Source organism: Oryx dammah, unplaced genomic scaffold (assembly GCF_014754425.2).
Source record: "Oryx dammah isolate SB20612 unplaced genomic scaffold, SCBI_Odam_1.1 HiC_scaffold_20, whole genome shotgun sequence".
Lineage (NCBI taxonomy): Eukaryota > Metazoa > Chordata > Mammalia > Artiodactyla > Bovidae > Oryx > Oryx dammah.
In genome coordinates this window covers 56,002-78,342 of record NW_024070204.1, presented here as the reverse complement: position 1 = coordinate 78,342, position 22,341 = coordinate 56,002, and the positions used below count along the sequence as shown (strand labels likewise).

At 52.3% G+C, this 22,341-nt stretch overlaps 1 protein-coding gene across 1 annotated transcript; it reads right to left on the bottom strand.

Moving 5' to 3' along the window:
• Positions 1-304: 304 nt before the first annotated feature.
• SDHA (succinate dehydrogenase complex flavoprotein subunit A) lies at positions 305-22,335 on the bottom strand. Its single transcript, XM_040262212.1, has 15 exons — positions 22,118-22,335; positions 14,209-14,298; positions 13,083-13,244; positions 11,111-11,254; positions 10,735-10,899; positions 9,744-9,892; positions 9,041-9,165; positions 7,431-7,599; positions 6,292-6,487; positions 5,490-5,661; positions 3,857-3,975; positions 2,941-3,052; positions 2,722-2,852; positions 1,186-1,299; positions 305-620 (listed from the first exon to the last, which is right to left on the bottom strand). Exons 1-15 carry the CDS (start codon positions 22,178-22,180, stop codon positions 534-536), a joined length of 1,998 nt encoding a protein of 665 aa, XP_040118146.1. The 5' UTR covers positions 22,181-22,335; the 3' UTR covers positions 305-533.
• Between the last annotated feature and the right edge of the window lie 6 nt (positions 22,336-22,341).

The following is a 22,341-nucleotide window of genomic DNA, read 5'->3' as shown; positions in this document are numbered from 1 at the left end:
CTGCAAGGGGGGAGGAAGACCCATTTATGCCCACATCCCCTTCTGTAGTGTAGGTCACTTAAATACTTCAGGACACACGCTCAAGCATTAAACCACCCGCCTGCTAAGATCTAGCAGGTAATGTCTGTTGTTTTCACTTGCTGTCAAGCACCAAAACTCATGCCTGACACACACACCACGGCAAAATCTCTGGACTTTGATGCAACAGAAGAGAAAGGCAGTTATGTTTTATATTTCAGGTCAGTAAGTATGCTCAAATCAAACAGTACAATACTGCAGATGAACCTGGATGTAAACACAAGTCTGTAACTTACGTTTCATTTAGTTTTATTATTTCATGAGAAGGAGGCAGGGATGAAGGCAGGCAGAACACTTCCTGGGTGGTGATCACTGGCAAGTTACTGGCCTCTGGTAGGAATCTCTATCAGATGGCCTCCTCGGTCCGTCAAGGACACAATCAAGAGGGCGGTTATGACCTGAACCCGGGCGTGAGCTATTATACAGAGTTACAGGAGTAGGGAGCCCCAGGCTCCTCAGTAGGAGCGGATGGCTGGGGGGACAGTGGCACAGTCGGTCTCGTTCAAAGTCCTGTCGATTACAGGTCTGTATTCCAGGGAGACCTAAAAAAAGAAGAGCCGGTGATGAGTGACCACAGAGAAATGCACACACAACACCCTTGTGCTTTTGGAAAATCATAAAAGCAGGTTTGCAGACACATTCAGGGACTTAAGAGCAAAGGTATGTTCTAGAATATTCTTCAGTAACGAACTTGAGACTATGTAAGTTCACATATGGAATACAACAATTAAAATGACACTGTATCAAATTGTCAAGGCTTCAAATTAAAACTTAAACTGAAAATGCTCAAAAAAGCAGGTAAAATTTTGTATACACTGTCATCACTTAATTATGTGTAAATCATGTATTTGCAGTTTTTCCTACTTTTAAGTGAAAGTTTACATGCACTCAACACTTGGGGGAACTGTTTCACGACGGTGGGTGGGAGGCGGCCTCTCAACCATCTGCCCCGCTCGGCTCCTTTCCAGGCAGAGCCTGACGGACAGTGTGCTTTCAGCGGCGTCTCTCATCTCTCAGCAGCCAACTGAAACCCACGCTGCTCCTCGAAGCTCACCGGACGCTAGCCCGCGCCACCCGAGGGACAGGCGGAAGCCGTTCCCCACGCACCTTCCCAGTCTTGATGTCAACGTGGGAGAGCGTGTGCTTCCTCCAATGCTGCTCAAACGGCTTCTTCTGCTGCCCCTGGATGGGCTTGGAGTAATCGTACTCGTCAACCCTCTCCTAAGGCCACAGAAAATAAGTTTACTTCAGAAAATGCAATCAACAAATACCCTTTACAGCCAGACAACCAGAAAACACGGCAAACTTGTCATTCCCACTGAAACCAAGTGTGCAGACCTGACCCAGAAGAGCACATGGCAAGAAGTCGTGCCACCGGGCACCACGTGCAAATAAAACGAACAGGATTTGGGATCCCTTGGCCAGTGGCCAGTCCTCTAGACACACCCGTGGGCCTTTCCCGATGAGCCGCCAGCCCCTCGCCCCAGGCTGGCCCGATTGAGGACCCCTACCTGCCCGTCCATCCCATCCCCCGACAGCACTGACGAAGTCAGGCCCCCGAGCCACAGGGCTGGGAGCGGGCCTGCAGCACAGCGTGGCTCAGAACTCCACTTCTGCATTTTCTCTCCACAACCAGTGGATGGGTGCTGGAATTCAACTGGTCTTTTATGCACTCGAGTTTATCAAATACTCTTCCTGCGTCTCTGCTCTGTACTCTCAGACTTCAGCTTTTTCTTTCAGCATTTTAAAGTTACATGTTCTAATCTTAGCCATTTAAGTTTTCCAAAACTTTTAGAAAAGCTGAATGCTATTAAGGAATACCCTGCACGTTGTAACAGGTAAGATGCACAAAGCCTCTTCAAATAAAGGCCCAAACATCCACCCACTTGGCAGCTTCTGCTGAGCAAGGCCAGACCTCTTGCTTGGGGGAATGGACACCTCCCTGACTGCTGCACCTGTACCCCAGAGAGGGGCGAGCGCCCCAACCCCAATCCGCTCCAGGTCTTCGGGGACATCTCAGCCACAGGAACCAACCGGCTTCCAGGAGCGGTTTCTGTCCTGGGCACCCAGGATGAGCGTGCTCACAGACGTCCTCCTCTAAGCACCTAGCAAATCCAACACAGCTCCGACCGGCGTCTCGTGGATCAGAAGCCAGTTCCTCCTGCTCAGCCTCTAGCTCAGCCACCCAAACGTGGTCCTGGAACAAAGACTGCCTGTCCGTCCTAAAGCAGCTCAGGCCCGGTTAATGTGCCCCCTCCTAGCCTGACTGCCGCCCCAGAAACCTCCTTCCAGGAAAATCTAACTACCACGTGCTGGGTGCACTTTTCTGCAGAATCTGGCAAGTGAGCTCGGCGTAAAAATCAGTTCATTAGATGAACAGTGAGCTGCGACGAGGCCCCACAACTCTTTCCGGACCAGGGGCAGCACCAGCTGCACCTCCGCCCTGGCCAGGCTTCGAGGCAGCAGCAGACACTGAGCGGAAGGAGAAACAGGGTACCGGAGCGCCGACATGCGAGGACACAGGTGTGGCGGATCTCAGGAGAGAAAGGCACTCTTCTCACAGCCCTGTGGGAAACGCAGAACGCTGCGAAGGGAGTGCAGGCCGCAGAGGCGGCTGGCGGGCCGCCCTGGGAGAAGGCGCACCTTGAAGTCCTCCCTGGCGTGGGCGCCACGCGACTCCTTCCGGGCCTCCGCTCCATAGATGGTCTGCAGAGCACAAAGCATCAGGTTCTGCAGCTCCAGGGTCTCCACCAGGTCAGTGTTCCAGACCATTCCTGGGCACACAAGGCGGCCGTTAGAAGACAGGGCCCGCTGAGCAAGGACTGTGGACCCTCCGACAGCGGGCGGGCCGCGGTCACTCACCCCTGTCGAACGTCTTCAGATGCTGCAGGTCTCCGTAGAGGCTGCTGATCTTCTCACAGCCTTCCTGCAGCACACTGCCCACACGGAACACCGCGGCATGGCTCTGCATCGACTGTGACGTAAAACACCTGTAAGTTCTTAATTCACGTGGAGAAGCCACGCCAAGAACTCTTAAACCTTTAGGTTTTTTCTTACGCATTTTTTTTTTAAATAAAATATTTATGTCAGTAGAAAAACTAAAAAATTCAGACTGAATTGATTGCTCTGAAGTTTAAAATGTAGTTGGTGAGAACTTTAAAAACCTGCTCTCTAAGCAACTCTCACGTGTACAACACAGGAATACTAACTAGTCAGGACGCTGCTGTACACGCCAGGGCTTACTGATTTCCACCCTGAACTTGTACCCTGGACTGTCTTTCTCCACGCGTCTGTTCCCTCCCCTCTTACCACTCCACGAGGACCCCCTGAAGCCCAGACTCGTGGAGAGAGAACCACCGTCCTCTGGGAATGGCCACGTGCGCCTCCTGCCTCTTGCTGGTGTCTGTGCCTATGGCCACAGGGACCACTCGGGCTTCTTCCCAGAGAACGCTCCCACACAGAGATCTCAAGCGGACAGAGCGAGAGTCCCCCTATTAAAAGAACTGGATCCCTATTTTGTTTTTAATTGACCTTGTGCTACCTGATGGAGTAGGTAACCACAGGTCCCTACATTTTAAAGTGAAATTAAAGAGAAAGCCACACCCCGATGCTGGGGAGCCGCTGGTTCTGCCCCGGGCTGCCCCCTGCAGCCTTCAGTGTGGAAAGCATGCATTGGTGTCTCACACAGGCCTGAACATGCCTCTGGGACGTGGCAACCCCAGGGCAGTGCTGTAGCTGCGGCCGGCCCGCTCCCTCCAGAGCTTGTCCAGGCTCCTACCTTCTGCATGCTGAGCCGCAACTCCGATGTCCTTACGCTGCCATTGGCAAATCTCACTTTGTCAAGATTCATGACAGATTCTTCCCCAGCATTTGGTTTAATCGAGGGAACTTTATCTCCTTAAAAAAACAAAAACCACCAAATGTGTTATACTTTTTTCAAGGAGTTTGGAAAATGCACATATAATATTCTACCTGAACTACCCTGTCTCCGAGGAAGCATCTATTGACTTGGGGTCAAAGAGTAAATAAAAAGACTAAATTTCTGGTAAAAAGTTGGTGTCCAATAAGTAATCTTTGCATGAAAAGAACAGAAGTCAACAATTAGATGAATGCAGATCCATCTTGCACTGCTAACCTGCGGAGGAGAAACGCCGCACACTGCAGGAGAGCCGTCCTCACTCGGCCCAGCCCTTCCGATGTGAGATGTTGGCGGGGGTGGTGGATGGGAGGGACCTGGCCGGGGGTGTTTAACAGCCTCCAGGTGACCCTGGCCCTTTACCCTCAAGATCTACTGTTCTTGCCTTTCTAAAAAGATAAACACTTTGAGGGTTTTTAAGCTGTTTGGGGATGACAAATATATTTTCTGCAGAAGGTAACGCACGTAGGTGTGACGTGCAGGACACAAAGGCCAGCGGTCACTCTCTCTCCAAGGCCGAGTGCTGCCTGAGCTCCTCCAGGCGGGTGGCTTTGCTCCCTTTTGTTTTAAATGCTTTAAAAAAGTCGTTCTGTAAAACTGAGTTTTTCTCTTAGGTGTACACGTCTACAGGTTTCAGTAACACATACAGACTGCTGAGATTGCCATGATTTTAAGATTTAGCCTAACTTAGTGTGGTTGCTGGTTCTGACAGGCAGAGCTGCGTGACCCTCTCCACAAGTGGACCCAGGCCCTTAACGACCACCCCACCATCTTCTGCCCATCTCCCTGCTCCAGAGCCCCCACACAGACTCCTGTACACGTGGCCTCGTGGGTCTGGGCCACAGCGCCTGGCAGGCCCCTCCGTGCTGCCGCATGTGGGTGGTTTGCTTGTTTTATTGCCGATTTCCAAAAGTTTGAAAAGTGCGACCCCTCAGGTACAGAAGCGAACGGTACTGTAACACTTCCTTCTCACGTCGAAAGACAAGGGAAACTCGAGTGTTCGCCTCTGCTCTGAGAGCTGCTGTGGGGACCCCACTCGAGCAAAGTGGGCACTAGGGCTGTTGTCAGACCAGCACGCGGGCTTCCTCAGTAAATTACGCTACTTTACGTCCACAAGGGGAACTCACAGGGAGAAACCCAGCCTCACCGGAGGGCAGAGCTGCGACCCAGACTTCTCCTGTCTGCATCGACTCACCCTTTTCTTCCTTAAGAGATGTAGTTGTATTTTGCTTCATTTATACCTACTATTTAAAACACTTCTTTGGAGATAATTCACACCATAAACCCCAACAATTTCCCAGGAGTGATTTCTGAGCAGAACGTAACAACTCCACCCAGCCTGTGTCTGTCTTGGGTCTATCACCATAAAAATCTCTGTATTTGTTTCTTCACTTCTGTGGGATAAAACCAGGACTTCCCCCCTCCGCCCCCTCCCCACTGTATGACCACAAAGCAAAGCCTCTGCAAACTGCCAGGCTCCTCAAGAGGCAAGTACCGGGTCTGCAGGACTCTGCGATGCTCAGGGCGCACGCCCGGCCGAAGACCACCAGGTCCAGGAGTGAGTTTGCACCCAGACGGTTGGCTCCATGCACCGAGGCGCAGGCAGCCTCCCCGCATGCATACAGGCCGGGCACAACCTGGTCCTGGCCATTCACATGCCTCAGAACCTGGGGAAGGAGACCAAGGTTAGCGAGCACGGTCTGCCCAGCTCCCTTTCCCCGCAGCAGGGGTAGAGAAAGGAGAAGAAGTAAGACTGGACCCCCCCCACCCCAAGACACTGCCCAGCCCTCTGCCCGGCCCCCTGTGCTGAAGTCTAAGGAACGCAATCTCATGCCCAGGAGACCCTCCCCGCCACCTGATGTGCCCCCAGAGCCCCATGCCAGCTGTGGGTGCAGCACAGAGAGGGCAGCAGGCGGGAGAGCACTCAACGGGGAGGTGGAGGACCGGAGGCGTCAGTGCAGCCCACCTCACCGGACGAGGGACTGAAATCGTGACTAAAAAGCTGTGAGCCACAAACCACCCACAGGAGTTAAGCTCACAACACACTGTTGGAAACACGCACTCCTGTCGGAAACAGTACAAATGACTTCGTACATGACTAAGGCAGAAGTAATCAAATGCCAACAGTTGATTAAGGCGCGAATGCAAACACTGGAGGAGCACCAAGGCCTCCCGCCCTCCAGCAGAAGCACCCGTCACACCACCGCACAGCACTTCTGGGCGGGGGGTCCCCTAGCCTATCACCTGCCAGCACCCGTCACACTGCCCAGCACTTCTGGGGGTCCCCAGCCGATCACCTGGCCCCTGTAGTTGGTGGGAATGCCACCCATGTTGTAGTGCACAGTGGGAAGCACAGGGATGGGCTCCTTGGTGACGTCCACGCCCGCGAAGATCATGGCTGTCTCTGAGATGCCGGGCAGGCGCATAGCCAGCTGCTCCGGGGGCAGGTGGTGCAGCTGCAGGTACACGTGGTCCTTCTCGGGCCCACAGCCTCTGGGGGGGAGAGAACAGCAAGGCAACAGGTCAAGAACCACATCCAGGAAATGTGAGGTCACAGCATCCTGGTGGCATGTCAGGCACCACCTGCTTTGATCCGGGAGAAAGCGCCCCTTTCACTAAGGCCACCTCTCTAGGGCATCTTTTCTCGGCACCCAAGCAGCAAGGTGGGCCCCACGGGCTGCAACGCAGCTGTGAACACGGCAGGCACCCCATCCGCACCAGGCTCACACCTGAGTGTTGGGAGGTCACAACCTGCCATATTCTGCTGGATGAATGCATTAGTCCTTTCATCCCAAAGAACCACCTGTCTTCTTTCTCGTGCACACAGGTGATGCCTCCAGAGGCCACACCCCAAGCATTTAACCAGCATCACCACAGCTGGCGCGGTGTCAGGGGCTCAGACCTCACACTGCTTCACAAAGAACAAATCCCACTCATCTTGAGAGCCCCCAACCACCCAGGGTTAAGCAACAGGCATTGGAAGCTCACCGTTAAATTCCCCTAGTGGCTCAGACGGTAAAGAATCTGCCTGCCATGCGGGAGACCTGGGTTCAATCCCTGGGTTGGGACCATCCCCTGGAGGAGGGCATGGCAACCCACTCCAGTATTCTTGCCTGGAGAATCTCCACGGACAAAGGAGACTGGCAGGCTACAGTCCAGGGGCTTGCAAAGAGTCTGACACAACTGAGCGACTAAGCAGACAAAGGCACCACACGCTCACACACACGAACTGGTCCACAGGTCTGAGAAGGGTCCACAGCTAACTGAGAAACTTCTTGAACTACAGGTCTCCAGAGACCATGAACTGGCAGAGGCAACTGCACGCGGCCTCCGGGGTGGGTGGCAGGCTGACACACACAGGAACCCCCCCAGCCCTGCTGAAATGCAAACACGAACCCCAGCCACCAGAGGATGGGGCGGGCATGACCACACAGACCTTCCCTCGCGGATTTCCAGGGTCATGGACCGGGACACGACGTCCCTGGAGGCCAGGTCCTTAGCGACGGGGGCATAGCGCTCCATGAACCTCTCCCCCTGGCTGTTGATGAGGATGCCCCCCTCACCACGACAGCCCTCCGTGATGAGACAGCCAGCGCCATATATGCCTGCAAAGAACCAACCGATGAGACAGTTACAACCTAACAATCGCTGGGTCTATACTTCAGCAAATGCTTTTCCCAAGATACTCTGGGAGGAGCAAGGAAAGCGTGTGCAAAGAGCACCCCTCCCAGGAGAGCAGAAGATAGAGAACAAGCCAAGGCAGACGGCGACGCCACAGCCTAGAAGTGGCGCGGCCCAGCTGCACAGAAGGCCTGGCTGCAGCGTCCACGCAGTTCTGCTCACTGCCCTGACCGTGACTGTTGACCTCTCGACACGGCGAAGTGCACATTTAACAGCTCAGGTTTTAACTGTTCAACACCACGGAGTCGTATTGACTGGTGAAAGTAAGGGAGCCCGGTTGGAAAGCTCATGTCTGCTGCAACTAAATGACTGACAAGGCTGCAGATTGCGACAGCCCTCGTGGAGGCTGCACCCACCACGGACATTCCAAGTCTCCCCGGCTTCACAGACAAGCCCAGCAGCATGATGCTGGGAGGTGCAGAGCCCAAACCCAAGTCTGGCAGGGTGGAGGGGGAGCTGTGACGTATCTCGATCATCCCTCAACTTCCCTCAAGGTGATGAGCACAAGGATGTCCAGAGCTGGATGCAGTCTGTAGTCTGAAGCCTAACCCTTCAATTAGTGTTCTGAAGAGTTACCTTGCTTTTAGAACTAGATGCAAATTCCTGTCATTTTTCAGATTTCCTAGTTTCAATGGTCATTTCTTCCAGTAGTTTCTCAAATATTGAAAAGGAAGCCAAAAAAAAGCTCTAACTACAGAGAAAACCAGACGTCTCAGACATCTTACTGGTTAAAAACAGCAATAAAACTACCACCTAATACACTGGTTTTTCTCATCCACGCCAGGGCTGGATGACAGGGTGTGCCCGGTTCTGCAGTGTGGGGGTGGCTCCTCGGCTGGCAGGTCGCCCCCAGCACCCTCCCAGCTCGTGCGTGCGACGCCTCACGTGGGGGTCTCTGGCCCGGCCTGCTGCTCGGTCGCCGTGGCAGCCGAGAGCCCACGTGTGCTGCTTTTCCACCCAAACGCCTTCCCTCCGGCCCTGCCACGTGCCAGGCGCTGCGAGTGCCAGTGTTGGTCACTCAGCCGTGTCTGACTCTTTGTGACCCCATGGACTGTAGCCTGCCAGGCTCCTCTGTCCGTGGGATTCTCCAGGCAATACTGGGCAGCAGTAAAGAGGCAGACCTGCTCTGGCCTCCCAGGGGAGCAGACAGCCTCGTCGAGGAGAGGAATAGCCAGCAGTCACTGCATCGCATCGCGAACGCGCCAAGGTGAGGTGGAGCTGGCTTCACCGCCCCGAGGGCCCTGGGAAGAAGCTCCTCAGGGAGGCCATGGTTCAGGACTGACATCTGAGAAAGCAAGCGTGTCACTGCAGAGGGGCCTTCCCATAGGTCCCGGTCACCTGAAAGACGAGCCCGATGCGCCCTACCTGTGGGGTGGAACTGCACGAACTCCAGGTCCTGGCAGGGCAGGCCAGCCCTGGTCACCATGGCGGTGCCATCCCCGGTGCTGGTGTGGGCCGACGTGCAGCTGAAGTAGGTGCGCCCGTAGCCTCTGGAAAACACAGGCCAGCAAAGCGGCGACTGCACGAGTGTCCCTGGGAGCCCCCTCTCTAAGGACTGAGGGGCCGCGCCCTGGGCAGCACCTCTGGTGCGTCTGCACGAGCTGCCTTGGCCTTTAGGGCACGTCTGTGCTATGTGATTCTCTGAAAGAACGCTCCTTTTACAGTAAAAAGTAAAAACGTTACGGATTCACTTCTTAAAACAGTTAAATTAACAGACTGAGGTATATAAAATGGAATTTTACTTTCTTCATGTGAATAAACAGCATTTATCTACCCCAGAAATCAGTATAATCATAGCATCCACCAGAGCAAAAGAGATGTTACTCCAGAAAGTGTCACATGACCCTCCAGGCCTCGGTCTCCTCGAGGGTCCACCCAGCTGGGAACTGCTGACTCTTTCTGGCCACACCCGAGGTAGCTGCTGGGGCTGCCCCTCAGGCCCAGAGTGGTACGAGCCAACGGGTGACCCACAGCCTGGGCTGCACCGACCGCCCCGTGATGCCTCCATTCTCACTAGAAACACAGCTTGCCTGCAGAGAAGTCGAACACCACTAAGGCAGGCTCTCACCCGGTGGCGATGACGGTGTTCCTGGCCCTGATGCGGTGGACGGACCCGTCTTCTATGCACAGAGCGATCACGCCGCGGCACTCCCCGCTCTCCATCAGCAGGTCCAGGGCGAAGTACTCCACAAAGTAGCTGGTGTCGTAGCGCAGAGACTGGAAGGGGGAGAGGACGGGAAAGGGTCCTGCGTTCGCGGTGGCACTGGAACCCGACTGGTCAGAGACCACGACCGGAGGGGACAGCGGACTCAAAAAGGAGCTGCAGACTGCAGCCCTCGGACGCCGGCTCAGCGGCACAAAGACCACAGCCCAGGAGAGGGGGCTGCACGTGGGCCTCATCGCAGCTCCATGCAGCCCTGAGAGGCGCCGGAGGCAGCGCCAAGCGCCCCCTAGCCGCCGGGGCCGAGCCACGGACCACGGGGTCCAACATGGACCAGGCTGTGCCATGTGGCGAACGAGTCCAAGTAAAACGAGGTGCTCAGCACATTTCCACCACAGCAGAGGGTTCATCCTGGACTGTGCAGCCTGGACTTGGGATCTGACAGCCCTGGAAAAGGACGGGGCACTTGTCAAACCACCAGCCCCCAACGTGAACCCCTCTAAGACTTGAAAATCAATGATCTGTGCCCCCTGCAAAACAAGAGTTCAGTAGCAGCACTGTTCAGAATATTGATTACTGGGCCAAAGTTGGCCCTGATTATTCAGTGACCACTGTCAAGTCAGAGATCAGACTGAACAATTAAGTATTAAATCAATCAATTCAGGAACTCAGAGGGGGGAAGGAGCTTCAAAATGCTCGCTCTGTTCTTGAACTTTCATGATAGAGGCCAAGGTCAAACCTGGCATGTAATGACCACCACTTAGATACTTTCAAATTAACAACCAACCAAATTACTTTGCCGCTCAGAAAGCGACCCCTGGGCTGGTGGTGACTTGGCCCAGAGTGGCCTGCTTCCCACTCTCCACACACCCGGGCGGGCCACGCTCCGCTGCCTCACCCTTCCATACAACGTGTGCAGCAGCGAGTGGCCCGTGCGGTCGGCCACGCAGCAGCAGCGGTGGGCCTGCCCGCCCTTCCCGAACTTGAGGCTCTGTCCACCAAAGGCACGCTGGTAGATCTTCCCATCTTCAGTTCTGCTAAAGGGCATGCCATAATTCTCCAGCTGAGGAACACAAAAGGAGACACCTAGGGCTTTACAGGATACTCACAGCTAACCGGCACTACAACTTCAGCACGAATCCGCAGACCAGGGTGAACCCCCTCTATGAAAAGGTCAGCCCCGGGGAGCAGCCCGCCCGTGACGGCGGCTCACTGCCGCCCAGCCAGCTGGCCCCCGGCTGCCGCCGCTGCGCCCACAGCCGGCAAGGACGCACCTCCACCACAGAGGCGGGGGCCTGCTCCGTCATGTAGTGGATGGCGTCCTGGTCCCCCAGCCAGTCGGAGCCCTTCACGGTGTCGTAGAAGTGCCACCGCCAGTCGTCCTGCTCCATGTTCCCCAGGGCGGCGTTGATCCCTCCCTGGGACAGAGCAGCCCGTGAGCCACAGCAGGAACTCGGAGGCACCGTCAGCCCACCTCCCACCGCCCCGACGGAATAGATGCGGACAAAGCCAGCTCCTCGAGTGCCAGCGTCTGTGAGGGGTCCCACCGCCCCGCAGACTCCAAAGCAGGTCTCCCCCCTGCAACCCAGAGACAATTTTGGAGCCCCCTAGCCTCAGGCGCCTCACCCGGGAGAGCGGCATGAGGCCCGAGGCCTTAGGGAGTTGTCGGGAGGGTTGGCTGAGGTCCCCTGGGTGAGGCTTCTTTCCTACCAAGCCTGGCACATAAAGGGGACTCAGAGCTGCCTACTGTGTTTTGACAGTGTCCCCAGAGGTGCTTGTGAGCACAGGTGAAAGGCAGGAAGCGCCCACTGCTGAGGCACAGAGCCAGGCCCCCACACCCCTTCCCCTGCTGGGCAATGCCCCACCCCACTCCCCCAGCCAGCCCCAGTCAGGAGGAGAGCGCAGGACAGAGCACGTGTGAGCAGCTGGCAGCGCTCCCGCCCCCCGCCCGAACCACGACTGCTGCTCCTCCTCGGGTGGTGTCTTTCTCTAACTGTCCCCCACTGTTACTCAGCTGTCACTTCTCTCAAAGACTCTCCTGAGCGCCTTCCGCAGCTGCTGCTGCTGCCCCTCAGCCTGCCGTGTGTTGTGCTGCCAAACTGACGCCGGCATAGAGCAGGGAGGCTCGGCCAGACAACACACAAACTAACTCATTCCCCCTCCCTCCTCCAACTCTAAACTCAAACACACTCCTGATAAAGAAAAATCTGAAGTACTAGGGTAGCAGAACATAGAAAGCTGGTTTAAAGTGATGTGAAAATCAAACTGCCTTCCAAAGGGGTTATATAAATTTATATCTTCCCCAGCGATGTAAAAAAATTCCTGTTTCCCTACAGCCTTGCCAAGGGTTTTGTCAAACTTGGAGTTTTGCTTATCTAGTAAGTAAAAGATTCTCAATAAATAAACAGCGCAAAAATACATAGCCTAGCGCACACAAATGTTGTCATCCTTCCCCAATTAGACGTTCCTTTCTCGAGAACCAGCATTCAAGTCACGCTATGCTTTCGTCATTCTGTCTTATTGATACTGCACTCCACCTGAAAACTTTATTACTTTTGCAATACTATTTAAAATTATCTGTTTACATCTATTCTTCCTTTTAGACAATGAATTATCCACAGAAGTTTATTATTCTTCAGTTTACAAAGCACAGCTTTCGAACAAAGTATCGGGATAGCTCAGTGGCTGAAGAAGGCTGCTGGTCCAGGTGTGGTGTGCTCCAGAGCCAGCACGTCCTCTGCTGTCCCAACGAGGAAGTGTGCCCAATGCTAGACAAGACGGCCACGTGCGGCCCTAGGGCACCCCCTGCACGTCAGCCGGGCACTACCTACAGTGTGCCTAGAGTGAAAAATCACAACCATGAAGTCACGCAAGTTCCCACCTCACTCGCCCCCTTCCCTAAATCCAGAGCGGCACAGGCCACTGCTCTCTGCTGCACCTTCATGCCATCATCAGAGCCCGTCCCCAGAGCTGGAGGCTGGCCCCGCGGCTCCGGCAGACACAGGGCGAGCGCACAGCCCACTCGTTCATGTGGGGCGAGCGCAGGGGAGGTCACACCGCGATGGGGGCAGGCGTGGGGGCGTGACTGGAGCGGAACAGGAGGGATGCGTCCCCAGGAGCTGGGTGGTGACAGCGGGCAGACAGCCCTGGGGACCGAGTGCCAGGAGCAGAGGGGGCACGGTGCAGGGCAGGGCTCCTCGAGCGGCACCTTGCAGGCACCGTGAGCACGGCAGCGCCTTCTCATACCTGGGCCGCGACAGTATGGGACCTGGTGGGGAAGAGCTTCGTGACGCAGGCCGTGTTGAAACCTGCTTCGGAGAGGCCGAACGCGGCCCGCAGGCCTGCCCCCCCTGCACCGACCACCACGGCATCAAACTCATGGTCCACGACTGGGTACTGTGCAGAAATCTGGAAAAGAAAAGTCCCCGTTAATCATTGGTTCAACTAGGCCGGACAGTGAGGCTGTGGTCACGGTGAAGGACCTCAACACACACGAGTTGCTGCCACTGCCGGAGGGCCTCCATCGTGCTGGGCTGCACACCAGGCACGGCAGCAACGGCAGACACGGTGGGCACGTCGTCAAGTCGAAAGGGTGCTCCCATCACAGCAGAGCACCGACCCCACGGGGCCGGGACCCCCACCATCGGCTGAGAGGCTGGAAACTCACAGCACGGGCCCACAGGTGCAGGGGGCAACGCCACAGATCACACCAGCTCCACCTGCGGCTTCTCTTTACAGTCGCCACCTTTCCTCCTCTCTTCTTACGCTTGCATCTGTATACACGTGGTAGACAAGCCTAGGCTTAGAGAGTGGTACAGACCACAATCTGCAAGTTTCCATGGGAACACTGAAGGGTCCTCTCCTTTAGATAGGCATGGTCGGTTGCCTGAGAGACCACCCACCAAGAACCCGAGTACGTTCCAGGCCCACACTGTGTTTACAACTGAGAAGGTGCCAACCAGCACTCAGTCACCACTGTGAGTGCCTATGGAAATGCCCTCAGAAGCAAATTCCGGTTACTGCAACAGGGTGCGGAAGAGCCTCGTAAACACAGAGGAGCCCATGTTCAGCTGAGAAGGCGTCTGCCACCTTGCATTCCAGTAAGTACTGTTCACCTGACATCTGTATTTTGTTATTTTGTTTACGTCACCTGGAGTTTAATTTGCTTATAGATACACAAGAGCTACAAGCAAAACGCCAGTATCTATGTTCATGTCTGTACTATACTAATACATCAAAAATAATTTGAGTATGAATTAGAAAGAAAATTTAAGTAGAAACCTGTGTGTTACTCGAGTACATAAATAACTGGTATAGAACACTACTCTGCTAAGTCAAGAAAATCACTTAAAACAAAGAGCCCTGAACTTACCGCATCTGAAACCTTAGCGGACGACCTCTTATTGCCGTCAACGGTGAAGTGAAAATCGCGGGCTCCTGTCTGCCATGCTGCCGGCCACTTCTGAAACACAGGGGAAGGGCTACGTGTCTTCATGGAACCGGGAACTCCTGATCTCCTAAGTCGCCAGCCTTCTCACAAACCCAGGTGCACGCTCTCATCCAGAACCCTTTCCTGGAACCCTCCACTTAGCTCTGAAGGTTAAGGGAGGGGCTAAGGACCCAGGCCCGCCCGGCTTGAGGAAGTGGTAACCAGCAAAGGCCCTCCCACGTGAAGCTTGTTTCCAGACAGGACATTCACTGACCCAGGAAATGTAAAAGGCACACTTTCCCATTAATTTCTTGACTTGAGGTACTTAGTGCAGAAGGGGAAGAACACCTGCGCTGCCTAAGCAGCAGGTCTGCAGACGACCAAGTGCTTCTCCCGGGCCCACCCAGCCCTCTCCACGCCGGCCCCCACCCTGCACATGGGGCCTGTGGCTCACTGCAGGAGGCGCCGACAGCAAGGAGGGGCAGCGAGGCTGCAGAGCAGGCCGCCCCGGGCGGGCCCTCCACGGACGCGAGTCCAGGCCCCGAGACGCTCCAGGTCCTGCGTCGCCCTCTCCACACCTGCACCGGCTCAGCCGCATCCCATCCGTGCCTGTCATACTCCGCCTCCATGCCCCCTGCCTGGACAGCTGTCCCCGGTCCGTCCTTGGCCAACCTCTACAACTGCAAGCCTCAGCTAAAATGTCCCTTCCGACAACCATTTACCCAGGAAAAATGGTGGCAATGAAATCACAATCCAGCAAGAGAGGCAACATTCTGCATGGACTAAAGGTCCACAATTTAGGGAACAAGCCCTTTCATTCTGCTCACCACATTTTAGCAGGCTGATAAGAGACTTAGAACATTCTGAACAACAGTTTTGGGAACTAAATACATTCAGCAATGACAAAAGGGATGTCTTCAATTATTCAATTGGAAGAGATGTTTCAATTTTGTGGAGAAAAGAAACTATGCTTTGGGACAAACACATGTGGATTACAGGGAGAATTTCCAAATACAAAATGAACTGCAACCAAGTTGTTTGAAACTGGACAGACTTCTGTAAGGTGAGGGACTCTGTCAGGGCTGGACGGCCTGGCTGACCTCCAGCGAGAAACGCCGGAGGCAGGAGGCTCCCCCTGACTCAGGAACTGAGCGGTGGCTGATGCAAACATCTGACTTCATCTTAACAGCTCTACTTAAAGAGTGTAGTTTCTTGCATTTTTAAGTAGATTCGAACTGGTAAGAGTGATGTCCTTGAAGTTTTCATTTGTAATGTTAAGGGTATCTTTTTTTTTTTCAGTACATTTGTTTTTATTGACAAACTAATTTAGTTTTTTCCTTTAGATGTGAATTTAAAAGAATACTCTCCAGCTTTATTACACTTTTTTAAATGGTAAATTTGTATTTTAACATAAACCAAGTCCCTGAAGGAATTTTAATACAAATGCTCTTGAAAACATCATAAAGTACTGCAACTGAACTGAACAATAAAAATATAGCTAACAGTGATACCAAGTTAAAATTAAAATAGAAACTGTGAGATTCCCGAAGTATTTACTTCTTTCCAGGATGTTCACACTGAATAAAGACAGACAAACACACACATCCACATGGTCAGCTTAAAAAGCAGTCCCTACTGTAATGAAATCGGTAACAGATTATCACATCACAGATTATCCCGTGGAAAATAGTAACACGATTTTTTGTACCTAAATCAGATTTGGGGAGTGATTTTAGAATTTGGAGAGTGCAATTTAATCCAATTTCTGTCTTTAGAGAAAACTCATTTTATGCCACTTATTATTCTCACGCTTTTTGAAAACAAAAAAATCAAACATTTTTCAACAGAGTAACATGAAAAAGAAAGGAGAAATCTACCTAAGATATTAACAGAGTTAGCATAAAAGTACAGGACACTGAATCAGGAGAATAAAGAGAGAAGCAAGTGAGAAGGGCAGACACTTGCCCTCATCTAGCACAGCGCCCTGCAGATCAGGACCAAGAAGCTACTCTACGAGAGCAGGTGCCAGCTACACAAGTGCAGAGCTGCACAGTAAGGGCTTGCAAGTGGCTGCGTAATCACGCTGGGAGAACTGAGGGAGCCGGCAGTGGGGAAAGGGAACTGAACCCTTCAGAACAGCCGCTCAGGCGTGTCCGACTCTCTGCGACCCCATGAACTGCAGCACGCCAGGCCTCCCTGTCCATCACCAACTCCTGGAGTTCACTCAGACTCATGTCCATGGAGTCGGTGATGCCATCCAACCCTCTCATCTTCTGTTGTCCCCTTCTCCTCCCCCCTTAATCTTTCCCAACATCAGGGCCTTTTCAAATGAGTCAGTTCTTAGCATCAAGTGGCCAAAGTATTGGAGTTTCAGCTTCAGCATCATTCCTTCCAATGGATATTCAGGACCGATTTTCTTTAGGATGGACTGGTTGGATCTCCTTGCAGTCCAAGGGACTCTCAAGTCTTCTCCACCACCGCAGTTCAAAAGCATAGATTTTTGGCACTCAGCTTTCTTTATAGTCCAACTCTCACATTTATACATGACTACTGGAAAAACCATCGCTTTGACTAGACGGATCTTTGTTGGCAAAGTAATGCCTCTGCTTTTTAATAAGCTGTCTAGGTTGGTCATAACTTTTCTTCCAAGGAGCAGGTGTCTTTTAATTTCATGGCTGTAGTCACTGTCTGCAGTGATTTTGGAGCCCCCCAAAATAAAGTCTCTGTTTCCATTGCTTCCCTATCTATTTGCCATGAAGTGATGGGACCAGATGCCATGATCTTGGTTTTCTGAATGTTGAGCTTAAAGTCAACTTTTTCACTCTCCTCTTTCACTTTCATCAAGAGGCTCTTTAGCTCTTCTTCACTTTCTGCCATAAGGGTGGTGTCATCTGCAAATCTGAGGTTATTGATATTTCTCCTGGCAATCTTGATTCCAGTTTGTGCTTCATCCAGTCCAGCTTTTCTTATGATGTACTCTGCATTTAAGTTAAATAAGCAAGGTGACAATACACAGCCTTGACGTACTCCTTTCCCACTTTGGAACCAATCTGTTGTTCCATGTCCAGTTCTAACTGTTGCTTCTTGACCTGCATACAGACTTCTAAGAAGACAGGTCAAGTGGTCTGGTATTCCCATCTTGTGAAGAATTTTCCACAGTATTTTGTGATCTACAGTCAAAGGCTTTGGTGTAGTCAATAAAGCAGATCTTTTTCTGGAATTCTCTTGCTTTTTCGATGATCCAACAGATGTTGGCCATTGGATCTCTGGTTCCTCTGCCTTTTCTAAACCCAGCTTGGACATCTGGAAGTTCACGGTTCACTTATTGGTGAAGCCTGGCTTGGAGAATTTTGACCATTACTTTACTACTGTGTGAGATGAGTGCAACTGTGCAGTAGTTTGAGCATTCTTTGGCATGGCCTTTCTTTGGGAATGGAATGAAAACTGACCTTTTCCAGTCCTGTGGCCACTGCTGTTTTTTCCAAATTTGTTGGCATATTGAGTGCAGCACTTTCACAACATCATCTTTTAGGATCTGAAATAGCTCAACTGGAATTCCATCACCTCCACTAGCTTTGTTCGTAGTGATGCTTCCTAAGGCCCACTTGACTTTATCATTCCAGGATGTCTGGCTCTAGGTGAGTGATCACACCATCGTGATTATCTGGGTTGTTAAGATCTTTTTGTATAGTTCTTCTGTGTATTCTTGCCACCTCTTAATATTTTCTGCTTCTGTTAAGTCCATACCACTTCTGTCCTTTAGTGTGCCCATCTCTGCATGACTATTCCCTTGGTATCTCTAATTTTCTTGAAGAGAGCTCAGTCTTTCCCATTCTATTGTTTTCCTTTTTGTTTGCATTGATCACTGAGGAAGCCTTTCTCATCTCTCCTTGCTATTCTTTGGAACTCTGCATTCAAATGGGTATATCTTTCCTTTTCTCCTTTGCCTTTCCCTTCATTGTGGGATTCTTGTCCACAGCAGTAGATATAATGGTCATCTGAGTTAAATTCACCCATTTCAGTCCGTTTTAGTTCGCTGATTCCTAAAATGTTGATGTTCACTCTTGCCATCTCCCGTTTGACCACTTCCAATTTGCCCTGATTCATGTCCCTAATATTCCAGGTTCCTGTGCAATATTGCTCTTTACACCATTGGACTTTTACTTCCATCACCAGTCACATCCACAACTGGGTGTTGTTGCTTTGGCTCCGTCTCTTCATCCTTTCTGGAGTTACTTCTGCACTGATCTCCAGTAGCATATTGGGCACCTACTGACCCAGGGAGTTCATCTTTCAGTGTCCTATCTTTTTGCCTTTTCATACTGTTTGTGGGGTTCTCAAGGCAAGAATACTGAAGTGGTCTGCCATTTCCTCCTCCACTGGACCACGTTTTGTCAGAACTCTCCACCATGACCTGTCTGTCCATCTTGGGTGGCCCTACACAGCATGGGTCACAGTTTCATTGAGTTAGACAAGGCTGTGGTCCATGTGATCAGTTTGGTTAGTTCTCTGTGATTGTGGTTTTCAATCTGCTTGCCCTCTGATGGAGAAGGATAAGAGGCTTATGGAAGCTTCCTGATGGGAGAGACTGACTGAGGGGAAAACTGGGTCTTGTTCTGATGGGTGCGGCCATGCTCAGTAAATCTTTAATTCAATTTTCTGTTGATGGATGGGGCTGTGTTCCCTCCTTGTTATCTGCCTGGGGCCAAATTATGGTGGAGGTAATGAAAATAATGGTGACCTCCTGCTACACTCAGTGCCCCCAACCCTGCAGCAGGCCACTGCCAACCCACACCTCTGCCGGAGACTCCTGGACACTTGCAGCCAAGTCTGGGTCAGTCTCTTGTCAGCGGGGGCTGGGAGGGTGGGGGGGGTCACTGTTCCTTTCTCCTGGATCCCGGTGCACACAAGGTTCTGCCTGTGCCCTCCAAGAGTCTGTTTCCCCAGTCCTGTGTAATTCTGGCAGCCCTATGCGGGGTTAATGGCAACCTCCTCCAAGAGGGCTTATGCTATACCCAGGTCTGCTGCACCCAAAGCCCCTGCCTCTGCGGCAGTCCACTGCTGACCCGTACCTCCGCAGGAGAACTGAACCCTTACTTACCAGCAAAAATCAATGTCTAAAATGGACAAAATGCACCTGCATATTAGCTAGAGAAATGGCTGTAAATAGCAGGCATCAATACCAAAATCAGTTCAGAACTGATTCCACTAGAGAACAGGTTTAGGGAAGGAGGTGGTCTTCCTTTTTTTCACTTATGAGAACTTCTATACTCACTTTTTTTTTTTTTTTTGCTTACTATGTGCAATTACTTTCACTTAAAATTTAAAGGTTTTTCAAGCAGGAATGTCTAAAACATCATTCACATGATAACTGAGGGTAGGCTGTGAGCTGCAGGCCCTGGCACGGAGGAACACCACACAAGTTTCACACGTTCCCTCACAGAACCCTCATTAATCAACAGAGAAGTGGAATCTTTCCAGGGTATTGGATCTGCCTGGCAGGCTCCAGATCCTATACTTTCTCTACCATTCAGGGATCCTTGGGAAAAAATTTCTGGGCTTCCAAAATAAGATGAATATCCAGGTATATACCAAAACCAGTCACATTTTTTCAAATGAACCAGGAAAAACAGGACATGGAATGCAGAACTGAAAGCCAGTGCCATTGTAGTTATTCCAAGAAACAAAACAAAAGGATACTAGCTACTACAGTGGCCTAAATAATGTAAATCTAGATACGCCACTCGGAGAAGGCAATGGCACCCTCTCCAGTGCTCTTGCCTGGAAAATCCCATGGGCGGACAAGCCTGGTGGGCTGCAGTCCGTGGGGTCGCTAAGAGTCGGATAGGACTGAGCGACTTGACTTTCACTTTTCACTTTCATGCATTGGAGAAGGAAATGGCAACCCACTCCAGTGTTCTTGCCTGGAGAACCCCAGGGACGGGGGAGCCTGGTGGGCTGCTGTCTATGGGGTCGCACAGGGTCAGACATGACTGAAGCGACTCAGCAGCAGCAGCAGATATGCCACTAGCACATATTCAGAACAATACTCTCGAATAAACTGACTTATTCTAGAACAGCTTGTTGAAAATGGAAATATATCACCTGAAGTTAAGCAACAACTATCTAAGGTTACTGGTTTTACTCTTTCTTTCGATTTAACTACTTTCAAATAGTGTGCAGATTTGTGTTAGTGCATTGGGACACTTAAAAAGGAAACAACGGCAAAATAGGTTTGATAATTTTGTAACTCGAAAGTGAAAACACCACAGAATTGAATAAATTTTCTGTGGACTTCATTCAAATTATCCTTATTGAGTACAGTCCTTGAACAGAGGGAGATTATGAATTCCTTTCTTTGTTCTGCTAATTTGCTGCCTCTGTTCTTGCCAACCTTAAACACCATTAAGCAGCTCTCAGACAGATTAATTTACACAGGTGGAAATAATTTTAAAAGCTACCTTCATCAAGATAAAAGACTTTACTCAAGACCATCTTTGGTAGATCTAACCTGTGGTTTAATTTTGCTAACTCTCTCTCGCCATTTTGTTCACAAGCACCTGAACAGAAGACCCTGGTGAAGAATCATGAGACAGTGAAGCAGGCTGGCAGTTAAGAGCAGATCGCACTAAGGTCACTTCCATATCAAGCCAACAGGAGAGGAGAGGTTTAGGCTCCAATCTGTTGTGTGAAACTTTCACTTTCAGCTAAAACCTCAAAGCTGAATTCCTTCCAGCCCAGCCTGGATAAAGAAAGGTCAGCAACACGTACATAAACTGTCAAAGAGCCAGTGATGGGTGAAGGGCAAGCGCAGGCTGGAATGGTTGGAATAAGGATTACTGGGCTCCAGCCCAGGCTGACAGACCTGTCCGTTCTTCCCCAATGACCACCAGACCAAACCGCCATCTCACCTAACAAGAAGGGCCCACTAAGAAGTCTGCTTATGCTTGGGTGACTAAAACTACCCCACTGACCATGGACTTCATCCCCTGCTTGTGGACTCCCTGCTACCCTTGTGTCTTAGAGCCCAAGATTTGAGGGGCTGGGGGGAACCTCCGCTCAGTAAGCATCAACAACATGGGACAACATTTTAAACACTTTCTGGGGTTGGCAGAATGTCCGACTCAACCTCCGCACATTTAAAATAACCTCTAATATCTAAATTTTAAGAAGAAAAAAAATGTGGGTATAATTATAAGCACAAATCAAGTCTACATTGTTGAAAGCCTTGCTTCTCACTGCGATCTTTAAAATAATTAAAGCATTAACTAGGTGGCTGAGCAAGTTCACATAACGGGACCAAGTAACTAAACCCTCTAAATTCAGTGCTTCAGTAAAATTCCAGAGGATCAACTCAGACTTAACTGTCAGGAGTGGAAGGGACACGGTCCAGCAGCCAGGCCTTGGGAAACCACAGGGCGGACCGACCGAGTAGGGCTCGCCCGGCTCCGCCGGGAACGCCCAGGAGGACATCGGCCCCGCGACCGCCCCGGTCGCTCTGCGGCCAGTGCCCAGGGGCCCCGCAGAGCCCCAGAAGCAAGGCCGAGCCGAGTGCCGGGGCGCTGCTCAGACCGCACCGCACCGGCGTCACGGCCGTCCGGCTGCCCCGGGCGCGTCCCGCCGCGTGACCTTGGGCGGCCAAATCTTCGAGCGCGCCCCCGCGGCTGGGCAAGCAGCCTCGCAGCCGCGCAGGTCTCTCGGACGGGGCCCGGGGCAGTGACCTTCACCGCGCCGCAGCCCGGCCGGCTCTGGAACGTGCAGTGGGCCCTCCCCAGCTTGTTTCGCCGCGAGGCAGGGGACCCGGGACCCGGGACCCGGTGTCTGCCGCGCCCCGCCCGCGGCGGACACTCACCGTGCAGTTCAGCGCCAGGCGCCGGGCGCGCAGCAAGCGCGACACAGCCGCAACCCCCGACATGTCCGCCCTCCGGAGCAGTCGGTACGTCCCGCGCAGACCGCGCCTGCGCACGTCGCCGCGCCCCGGGTCCTACGTCGCCGCGCCCGGGGCCTTACGTCGCCGCGCCCGGGGTCTTACGACGCCGCGCCCCGGGTCCTACGTCGCCGCGCCCGGGGCCTTAC